This window comes from Etheostoma cragini, chromosome 20, assembly GCF_013103735.1.
Source record: "Etheostoma cragini isolate CJK2018 chromosome 20, CSU_Ecrag_1.0, whole genome shotgun sequence".
Taxonomy (NCBI): domain Eukaryota; kingdom Metazoa; phylum Chordata; class Actinopteri; order Perciformes; family Percidae; genus Etheostoma; species Etheostoma cragini.
Window position 1 is genome coordinate 4,580,175 of NC_048426.1, and position 11,291 is coordinate 4,591,465.

The 11,291-nt window shown below is 41.7% G+C and overlaps 3 protein-coding genes across 3 annotated transcripts in view; 2 read left to right on the forward strand and 1 right to left on the reverse strand.

The window, feature by feature from the left end:
- Positions 1 to 2,100, reverse strand: part of yipf6 (Yip1 domain family, member 6) — a 4,442-nt gene extending 2,342 nt beyond the window's left edge. The window contains exon 1 of the mRNA XM_034858505.1: positions 1,525 to 2,100. Within this exon, the coding sequence (XP_034714396.1) occupies positions 1,525 to 1,866 (342 nt within the window). The 5' untranslated portion in view covers positions 1,867 to 2,100. The remainder of the gene's footprint in view (positions 1 to 1,524) is intronic.
- Positions 1 to 11,291, forward strand: part of galcb (galactosylceramidase b) — a 379,778-nt gene that overhangs the window by 63,654 nt on the left and 304,833 nt on the right. The gene's annotated exons all lie outside the window — the stretch shown is intronic.
- On the forward strand, positions 2,563 to 10,180 carry snapc1b (small nuclear RNA activating complex, polypeptide 1b). Its single transcript, XM_034858504.1, has 10 exons — positions 2,563 to 2,844; positions 3,331 to 3,487; positions 3,622 to 3,762; positions 4,258 to 4,362; positions 4,947 to 5,102; positions 5,731 to 5,790; positions 5,959 to 6,021; positions 6,655 to 6,793; positions 9,198 to 9,269; positions 9,449 to 10,180. The coding sequence occupies exons 1-10, from the start codon at positions 2,714 to 2,716 to the stop codon at positions 9,481 to 9,483; spliced, it is 1,059 nt and encodes a 352-aa protein (XP_034714395.1). The 5' UTR covers positions 2,563 to 2,713; the 3' UTR covers positions 9,484 to 10,180.

The window sequence follows — 11,291 nt, forward strand, 5'->3', positions numbered from 1 at the left end:
GTGCGTCCTAGAGGAGCTAACAGCTAACAGCTAACAGACGCTACTAGCACTGACTAGCACTGGTCACTGCTGTTGTCTAAAAAACAACAGACGGGACCAAATGTTGCGTTTACTGGTAAACCTTGCGACCGATGTATAACCGACTGCTATCTGTTGAGTTTTCCTCCCGTCCCTCTGTCCTCTGGGACTGTCTACATCTAGAAACTAAGCTGCACGGGGTGCAGGGAACTACTCTGATTGGCTCATGATCAGACGGTGGTTTACGGAGCGGTAGCTGCACTTTGCAAAAAACTCAACGTTCTATGAAATGACGCTTTAAAAAAAATAATCGCTCGATCAGGCAAATTTGATCGTGGGACGTCAAAATCGTGATCGTGATTAAAATTCGATTAATTGTGCAGCCCTAATTGACAGTCATGTTTAGCTTTTTCCATTTTCTAATGATTGCTCCAACAGTGGACCTTTTTTCACCAAGCTGCTTGGACATTTCCCCGTAGCCCTTTCCAGCCTTGTGGAGGTGTAAAATTAAGCCTCTAGTGTCTTTAGACAGCTCTTTGGTCCTGGCCATGTTAGTAGTTGGATTCTTACTGATTGTATGGGGTGGACAGGTGTCTTTATGCAGCTAACGACCTCAAACAGGTGCATCTAATTTAGGATAATAAATGGAGTGGAGGTGGACATTTTGAAGGCAGACTAACAGGTCTTTGAGGGTCAGAATTGTAGCTGATAGACAGGTGTTCACATACTTATTTGCAGTTCTATCATACAAATAAATAGTTTAAAAAATCATACATTGTGATTTCTGGAATTTTTAAAATTATGTCTCTCACAGTGGACATGCACCTACGATGACAATTCCAGACCCCTCCATGATTTCTAAGTGGGAGAACTTGCCAAATAGCAGGGTGTTCAAATACTTATTTTCCTCATAGCTGCAGGAGGAGGAAAAGGAACAATTCATCCTTCAGTTGATCCCAAACATTCAACATCAACACATCTGGAGATACATGGACGGGAAAACGGATGGGAAAGTTACAAAAGCTGCCAGACAAACATAGTAGAGTAAAAGTACATGTAAAGGTTCAGATACATATTTACTTCTGACTCTACCTAAATTAAATTGAGCCATAACATTATTGTCATTTAAATATGCCTAAACAGCTAGGATCCACAATTTGGAATTTTTTTATTTTTACTTTAAGCAATAAATACCTGCTACAATGGCTGATAGTATCTTGGTTGTGGTATAGTGGCATATACTACATGGAGTTCTATATAAACAGTTTTTTCAACAAATAATATTATTATACAATGACCATTGATCAGCTCAATTTCTTCTGAATGCACTCCATAAGATATGTATTATTAAAACTTGATGATAGTGACTATAACTATTGTTTTCTTTCGGGAGGGGCCCATACATGTTGTTGCCTAGGGTAACCTGCCTCTGAGAAGTAGAAAGTAGCATTAGATGGAAAGGCTACAGTCAGTTTTCCCACCACTGAGAACTAGATAAAACGTTACCTCCGCGAACTGCGGCCCCCCCTGGTCGTCGCTGTCCGCGGCGCCAGCCTGCAGCAGCAGAGCCAGCGTGACGCAGAGCAGCAGCGGGCCCCACAGGTCCCAGTCCCGCAGCAGAGCCGTGCTCCGCTTCGGGTACAGGACGTGGACAAACTTGTTCCCCACCGCACGCAGGTCCCGCAGGATGGTCTCCCTCACGGGCTCGTCCAGCGTGGACAACTCATCGTCCCGCCTGGTGGACGGGCCGACGGGCACCGAGATGTCTCCCTCCACCGTGATGTCCTCCGAGATGGAGACTTCTGACAGGCCGGCGAACGGTCTGCTGGCCTCCTCCGCTGCCGCCATTTTTCTTAAGAGATTTCTGTCTCTTAACAAGAGCCGTTGGTTTATCGCGGGAGTTTAGAGCACACCTTCAGAGTCCATTTAATAAATAATCAACAAATACAGAAACTGGAGCGACAAATGGTCCTCTAAAGCACTGGATTTACTTCACTTTGTCCAGCTGGTTGGTGTCCGTCTGCTCCTCCACGTCAGCTGGGGATTGTTTACTTCCGCAGGACGTGACTCACGCATATCCGGCTGGAGCGTTCAGGGACACTTCCAGAACTCGAAAAACGTCAAGATAATAATACATCAATGTTATATTGAAACATAAATATCAGTCAAATGATGTATGAAATAGTAAATAAAAAAGAAAGACACAAGGTATTTAACCACAGTAAATAAACCATGTCATCAATAAATCAATACAAATTAATCAGAGGCTACAGAATAAAAGATTTTTTTTCTTTTTCTTGTTTTTCTTTTTACAATATAAGAGTTTGTGTTCAGTGTTAATAATGTACAAATTAAAATCAACCAGAAAAATGTTAAGATCTGGGAATGACTTGCCTTACCTACTACACGTATACAGATATAATATCTGTAATAACATAACATAATGCATATATATATATATACTTGCATTATATTTACAATTGAAAGTACTTGTCTTGAAGGCATCACGAAAGCGGGGCGAAGATGTCGGGTACTGATGACGCTCTAAACGTTCGACGGTCGTTTTCTGGAGCTGTGAATGGGTTTCTATTATGGCTGTGCCGCTTGTGTCCGTGTGTGTAGGTGAACAAGTAGCGTTTTCTATCAGAAAGAGGATTAAATGTAGTCGATAACAATCCATCTGGCCGGCACTGGGATGGACTTCTGTCGGAAACAAGTGAAGGCCGACTGTGAGGAGCTGCTCGGCCGCTTCCAGACCACCGACTCCGTTCGCTTCGAGATTTTCTCCAAAATATGGAGGGAAATGAGTTTCTCACAGATATTCTAGTAAGTTAACTCCTAAAATATCATTTTATTGTGTTATTTTTAAGTCGTGGTGAAATGTAACTGAGCACATGTAATCGAGTACTGTACTCTAACTGTATCAATTATTATAATACAGCCTATCATACAACGCAATATATATTATTCTAAAACATGCCAATCTGCAAAATGAGTATTTTTACTTTTGCTGCTTAAGATACATTTTGAATGCACTACTTTACCTTGTAACCGAGTATTTCTACATTGTAGTGTTACTGCTTTTTCATGATTTTGTCGTAATAAACACACCGTGGATGTATCTCATAATTCTAATAACTGTTATAAGTGTGTTTGAGACAATAAACAGGTCGCCTGCTGAGCTGTTAGTTGTGAGAAAGAATAATCTCAGAGCCAGTTCCTGGTTAAAACATGATGGTGCAAGCTTCTACATCATTCTTCTGAATCTGACATTTTCAGTGTTTAACACGTGTTGCTGTAATTGTTTTGCAGCGGCACAGTGAATCATGAGAAGCGGGCGTTCAGCCGCCTGATCCTGGACACGGCCTACAGCTTCTTCCTGCCTCCGTTCAGCTTCCAGATCCGAGTGGGGGGACTCTACCTGCTGTACAGCCTGTATCAGTGTCAGAGCGCCTCGCCCCCGGAGCAGGTCAGGAACACGTCACACAGCGGCTTTTTATTTTCATTTTCTTATATAATGCAAGACAGAAGACAAAAACTCAACAGAGCATGAAAAACAGTGTCTACAAGACAAGAGATGTTAATGGTTGTGTGTGTCTGCAGATCCGTGTGGCGCTGAAGAACTGGGAGGACGTGAAGAAGTTGGAGAAGGACGCTGTGGACGCTCAGCATCTGGACGTCCTTTACATCCTCCGACAGCTGATGCGCTGCAAAGCTTTCAACTTCACCGCCATGCCCACTGTGGTGAGCTGCCTGCCTTACATCAACACACACGACCTAGATGTCATCTCACATAGGAATAGTGAGTGTGTACTGCGGAGATTCAGTGGTTAAGAGGCCCTTTACACAAGCTGAGTCCTGACCCAGAGTCTGGAGTCCAGTGGTGGAAGAAGTATTCAGATTGACAGTTTACCCTAGCAACTTGGAGTGATAGCTACAGAGAACGAGGCCACAACATACATCCAATTTACCGGTCTTAACAAACACAGTGGTTGGCACTGAGGCAGCATACTACATGCAGGTACAGCTATCGCTTACACAGCAGTGTGGTGGCTTTTAAAGAAGCAGGCCCCAAACACAGCTTGCTGATTGGTGGATGGTGTTTGGCCATGCTCCAATCAGGATCATGGCACCCAGCCTGTTTAGCATACTGAAACACACACAGACAGCAGAAAGGATTGTATCTCACACGCTCACATCATCTCTCCTCTGTGTGCTTCTGTCTTCCTCTCCTGCCAGCTGGCCTTCAAGAAGAAGAGGAAGATGGAGCGGGCGGCGCAGTGCGAGGCATTCATGGAGCGAGCGTCTCGTCCCCAGGAGCTGATCAACCTCGAGCTGCTGGAGGTGAGCAGAGAGCCCTCTAAGTGTGTTGTGTTTAAGGGATTTGTAATTAATCAATCTTTTAATCACAGCTCATTTAGGCTTTTAACGATCACAAAAACAAATTAATTTAAACTCTTATTTTCCAACTTATTTCCCCAGTGTCCTCCTTGGCTACTAGCAACTTTGTTGAGAAGTGGGGGGGGGCAGCTTGTATCATGTAGACGCCCCGACAGTGTTGTTGTCATCGTTACTTAGAATTCTTCACGGGGGAGACAGAAACTACGCACTATAGCTTTAAATCATATTTTTTTCCCAGGCTTTAAACACATTAGAACAGTTGCCTTTCTGTTCATTGTTGTCATTTTGCTGTTAAACTGTGGTCTTTTTGTGTTCATTTTGTTCTTTCTATCTGTTTTGTGTTTTTTTGTGATTATACAGCACTTTGGCCAACTGTTGTTGTTTTTAAATGTGCCTTAAAAATACATTTGGATTTGATTTTGGATTGTGCTTGTGTGAAGTTGTGATTTCAGCATTGACCAAAAATAATCGTGATTATGATGTTTTTCCACTGTCAAGCAGCCCTATTGTGTTTGTCTTTTTTGCAGGAATTGTCCAACGTTGATGATCTCTATAGAAAGCTGAAGACATCCGTGTGTCTGCCGTCGGAGCAGGCGGACCCGTCCATCAACCTGATCCAGAAAGAGCTGGTCCCTGAGCTCCGCAGCACTGTGGTGGACTTCTACAAGTGGCAGCAACGGAAGGTAAGACGTCCCACCGTCCACTTTGGTCAAATCAGAGTGTTTTGTGTTCAGTGAGGATGTAGTTGTATTATGGCTTTTTTTAACATTCTTGTCCCTTTTTCCACTGTTGATGTAGTCTCTCATAGCCAGACCTTCCTCCACAGCACTGCCGAGGAAGGTCTGGCTAGTCCACACAGCATTCTGGGATGGGAGAGAAATGTCCTCTGGTTGATTGGCATTTCTTTAAACCAATCACACACAGTGACACACTTTGCAAAATAGTTTTGGGAAGGAACTCGTTTTGGTGGAACATGTATGTGTTCAAAGGTTGTTATAGTCGTGTGTTTTGGGTCCTTGAAAAGCGCTATACAAATTCAATATATTATTATAATTATTATAATACACAAAGACAGAAGACGCCGGTAAGACACAAAAATGATATGTTGTACAATGTTACCTTTAAAGTCACTAAACAGTCACGTAGTTAACAAAGACAGATGTGTTGTGTGGTTATTATAACGGGTCATGTTTGTGAAGGAAATAGCATGGTTGTAAACAGTAAGAGAATGACGTATTGATGGTTGTAGCTATAGCGTACAAATCATGCGGTATTGTTGATGTGATGAGACAATGTGTCTTGGCTTGTTAGGGCGGGGCTGGTGGAGATGAAGATGAAGACAGCGGTGAGGGAACGTCTTCTCAGCAAGAGGTGAGTTACGCCACATTACACTTACTGAAGGCCTTTAAAGCAGCACTGGTGCACCCCGTGTGTACGAGAGAGTCCAACTGAAGTGAATGCCCCTTTTTACCTTTGGTGTAATAATAACTTTGTCCAGAGGGCGGCGCTGGTGACTGACTGCATGCTTTTTGTCCACAGTGCTCTAAAAGAGCCCAGCTCATCTCGTCCATCAAGTCCAAGGCCTACGGAGAGGCAGCAGAGGTGTGTACATTTTACCAATTTTTTAATTTAAATGTAGCAAATGAAGATGTCCATTGGTAGGGCTGGGTATCGAATTCAATACTTTCGTATCGAAAAATACCTCGTCATTCAATACCCAGTTTCACTACCTTAGGAGTAAATCTTGTCAACAGTGAGCAATCAGCGTGCTTCAACCAAGGTCCATTATATAATATAATCTATATTGTGTCTGTGATTGGCTGTCTGAAGCCTGATTTATGATTGTATGGAGGCTCCATGCAGAGCTTTCGCCGCAGTCCACGTAAATGGCCTGAAGTTTATACTTGCGCCGTGGTGTTTGCGTCGAGCCGGTGTGTGTGGGGAGTGTGTGATGGAGTGAGGAAGAAGTGAGAGAGTGAGGGGGATTATTATAGGCCCTCATATATGAAAGGTGTGTACAACCTAAAACAGGCGTAGGACGGGCGTACGCCGATCATTGGAATTGGTATCAAAAAAGTATCATTTAAGAACTGGTATCAAAGTCACTTTGTTGGTAGCTGTATCAAAAAAAACTGGAACGATATCCAGCCCTATCCGTTGGAGGATCTTTTATTATGCTAAATGTCGTAGAGACGCTAAATGCTAAAATAATGTTTGTATACATTTGTCTCTCAGGCCTCCAAGTCCCGCCGTCATCGTCAGGTGGAGGTGGATTTCACCAGTAACCAGGCGGGACCCTCCCTCTCGTCCAGTTACAGCAAAACAAACAAGCCGTCACTCAAAGCCAGAACCAATGAGAACATACATGTCTCAGGTAACTCCCTCCTACATCCTTCCTTTGTTCCCTAACATGTAACTGAAGAGGAGATTACAGGAGATAACAGAAACACAATTACAAAATAAGAACAAAATGTACACTTTTAGCAGATGAAACTTAGCCCTGAAAGCAAATTATATTGGGGTATATTGTTAATATTTTAATGATCTAAGCGCACGGCGTAAAGCGCCTGGCGCAGGTGTGTCCACTTTTGCTAGTTTAACGGTGTAAAAAAGGGTATGTTCGCGGGCGCATGGTTCAAAAGGGTTGTACTTAGTGTCTTCATTAATCAGAGGTGTGTTCTGGGAGTAACATACAATCAACCAATCAGAGGTCCTCTCCTATCCCCATTAAAAGCCAGGCGCGTTTGGACCTTGGAGCATTGCTATTATTATTACCAAATTTATAATTTTATTTAAAAGTAAAGGTATAAGATAACAATAAGGTGCAAATACAAAAACTATACACAATATAGAAAATGCAAAACCAGTTCAACAGAATGGATAAGAGCTGTCAGTCTTCCTCTATAATATCATTCAAATTTGATTTATTATTTTAATATTCAAATAATATTTGAATATTTAATACTCAAGTGCATCCTGCTATCAATATGTGCAACACTACTCAGGCTCATGCATTGTCAATGCCACTAAAAGCATGTGGTTGTTGTTACACGTTATGTCCACTAGAGGGAATTCTAACATCAACTTGAAGGGGATTAACGTCATGGCACATTGTATTTTTGGCACGCAAAATTGTTAAAATTATTTTCCACCACGAGCACACACAACAGCGACAAACACAAATCAACAGAGAACTCTGTAACGAAACATTATCCAACAAGTGTATTGTAGCGGATCTGTTGCTAACGTTGCTCTGTTAGCACAATGACATCATGTTAAAAAGCACAGCTAAAACAATTACTATTACAAAAACTAGCTAGCTAGCCAGGGAACAACAGTGTTAGCTACGATACTTACGGCCAAACGGTCACTTCTATTTTAATGATTTATAAGCAACCTGTTTCTTGATTCATGCAGATTGTCACTTTACTGATAATACAGATGTTAGAAGGTAATATATGAAGTCGAAGATAACTGACAGCTGTGGAGCAGCTAACGTTAATTTAGCTGGCTCCATAAAGCTCCCAGCTAAGCTAACTCCGACAGCTGTTGGACAGCTAACATTAACTTTAGCTGTCCCCATGAAGCTCCCAGCTAAGATAACTCCGACAACTGAAGGACAGCTAACATTAACTTTAGCTTTCCCCATGAAGCTCCAAGCTAAGCTAACTCTAGCAGCTGTAGGGCAGCTAACATTTACTTTAGCTGTTTCCATGAAGCTCCCAGCTAAGCTAATTTTGACAGCTGTCAGGGAGCTAACATTAACTTTAGCTGTTTCCATGAAGCTCCCAGCTAAGCTCCTGTAACTTAAAACAAGAACGAGCCAACTAATGACAATATAAGCACTTTGGCTCGGTAGATGTGGATTTTAAAGTCATGTTTAAACTACTCCCCGTCCTTCCGATTTCCAGCCACAGCCTTCCCCCCTGTACTAACAAGCTAACGTTAGCCAACATACATCCCATTTGAATAGTAATTTCAACATTCAATTTTTTTTAATACATTCAAATTATATCAGACTTTCTGTATATGTTCCAATGGTATTTTGTGAATCGTAAAATACAAACAGGTTAAAATTACAAACATTACAAATACTTGGGCATTACCATTGAACAATCGCTGTCTTCTACATTGTCCAAGATTTGGTTAAAAAAATGAAATTGAAGTTAGGTTTTTATTCTTTAGAATCAAGTCCTGTTTATCGTTTGAAGCAAAAAACAACTTGTAAATGCAACATTCTTGTTTAACATGGACTATGGGGATATTTTACATACGCATTCAACCTCCAAGTGTCTTCATTCTTTGGACACTATGTTTCATGGAGCCTTGAGATTCATTACAAACTTAAAATCTCACTCATCACTGTTTGCTGTATTCTCGGGTCGGGCATTTATGCCTCACTGGCATTTTTTTATTTATAAGGCAGTATTCGGACTTCTTGCTCCTTATCTGAACACTTCCATCCTCCCGAGGTCTGCAGGGACATATCACCTGTGCTCACAGGATCTGGTTTTATTGACAGTCCCTAAAGCCCACACCGACTTTGGCAAAAAGGCTTTTAATTTTGCAGGACCATCTGAATGGAATCAGCTTCAGAATGAGGTGCTAGTTGCGTTCAAATCCTAAGTATGAGGTGCATGAGAGTGCATGGTTCCCATTATTGTTCATTATGACTTTACCGTCCAAATTATAACACGGCAGTTCCTGAGGACGGATCTTTGTCTTTCATGAATGCTTTGTGAAGTAATCCTCATGTACTGAAACTCTGTTCTCTTCAGGTGACTTGTGGAAAGAAGCCGTTCGGACAACTCATATCAACCGTCTCACCACACTGGACTTTGTTCCTGAAGGTACACATCAAAACACTTTTACTCTCTTACACTTTGTGCATTAGTTCGTACAATGCCCACTGTGGTTAATTACCATCCACCATATTTTACAGTAAATACCAAACTGATGTGATTTATGTAATTTTCACACATTAATTCACTTGCTTGTTTCTTTTTGTGATCCTTTTCCCTTTGTTCAGAAAAACCCAAAACGTACAAAAGATTCAAGTGGTGACGAAGACAAGTCAGGGGTCTGCAGCTTCCTGTTCAGTGGATTTCAAGTTTGTTTTTAAATGTTGATATGGTTTTGTCCTTGTCACAAGTTTCCTATCATCTTGAATGTTCTGTTTTATGGAAAATGGGAATGTTTTTACATTTTAAAGTGTTTTAACTTTAACTTATTTTTTGATGAACTTTTCACCCCGCAATTTCTAAAATGTGAACATACAAATGTGTTGGTTAAAAAAAAGAATATTGTTGTTTTTGTTATTTTTGTTAAGATTATTTTTGGGGCATTTTCGGCCTTTATTTAAAGCAACCCTATGTAACTTGTCCCTGTTCGGCCCCTCTACAGGTTGTCTCATTGGAACTACAGCCACGTGAACTGTAGTTCCAATAAGACAACCTGTAGGGGGGCCGAAGAGTGAAAAGTTACATAAGCTGCTTGCAACCGGAGGGATTTTTGCAGTTCCTTGAACGTTATGTTCCTAGAACCCTTTTTTTTCTCGTGCTCCGACTTGACCAGTTTGGGAATTATTAAGTTCCTCTGACTGCAGTTCTTACTACAGGCCAGGGTCTTCTCCCTTTTCCGCATAGTGGTGGTTAGATGCCTGTTTTATAATAACATAAGGTCAGTTCCTATGGCCAAATGGAAAAGCGGTTTTGGAGAAAACTTTTTTTTAGAAGTGGACTGTACCTATAACTACTTGGTCGGCTATACACCATAGCCGACCAAGTAGTTATAGGAACAGTCCACATCTTTAACAACAGATGAAGACATGAAATGGGAGAGAGAGAGGGGAATGAAATACAGCAACCGACCTCAGGGCGGAGTCAGACCCGGCCCCACTGTGTCAAGGGGTAAACTTCTATATATGGGCGCCTGCTCAACTGGCTGAGCTCTCCGGGCGCCCGAGAATATTGTTCTTAAATGCTGTGTTTGCTCAAATGTAAACACCCTGAGACACTCATGAGAGCTGAAAAGATTCCTAGTTTCCTTTTTGAGGTTTTACAGCCCTCCCTTGATGAATAATGGACCCGCTATCTGCCTCGCTTAGACAGATTAGTCAGAAACATGATGTCACCCGTCGCCTTTTACAGTAAGAACAGCATACTTTGTGACTGTATACAACATTCAGGTTAATGACTTTAAACAGTTTCCTTATATAGTTTATCAAGCTTTACTGTATTATATCAAACCTATTTCTTTTTTCATGAGTGCTATTTTTATCCCCTCTCTTTATTGTGACATTTGATCCAGACCAGAGCCATGTAGAGAGGACGCAGCCAGCAGAGCCATGGCTCTGGTTCACTGAAATATGGAATGGCCAAAAATATGTGGACACCACTGTACAATAAAGAGAAATCTTTGTTAATCTTGTTTTATTGCTCTACTTCTGCCGATTCCTGTTTCCATTACCATTATTGTTGCTTTGTGATGCATTGGTAAGTGTGTTTCAACTTTCTATTTTACAACACAACTTTATTACGCAAGAGAAAAACATGGACCATAGATGAGAAAAGAAAAGCTGCACTCTACCATTTATTTTACCCTTTAAATTTATGTAAAGATTTGTTTTTTTGAAAGTACCTAACCATGCGAAATCCACTTTTTACACACGTTCCTTCCCAAAGCTGTTTAGCAGAGGCAGTGCGGCTCAGTCCAGCGCTTAGCCCCGCCCAAGACGATTAAGATTGGTTTAAAGAAATGCCAATGAACCAGCGCACGTTTTTCTGCATCCCAGAACATGTACCCCTGACTGCAGACCCGCAGACACATTGAGGGGCGGGGTTAAACGTTGAGGGGCGGGGTCAAACGTTTAA

Coding starts and splice junctions, on each gene's coding strand:
- snapc1b (XM_034858504.1), top strand. CDS start 2,714: ATGGACTTCTGTCGGAAACAAGTGAAGGCCGACTGTGAGGAGCTGCTC. Junction 3,488..3,621: donor GCGCCTCGCCCCCGGAGCAG/GTCAGGAACACG, acceptor GTGTGTCTGCAG/ATCCGTGTGGCGCTGAAGAA. Junction 5,791..5,958: donor GAACGTCTTCTCAGCAAGAG/GTGAGTTACGCC, acceptor TTTTGTCCACAG/TGCTCTAAAAGAGCCCAGCT.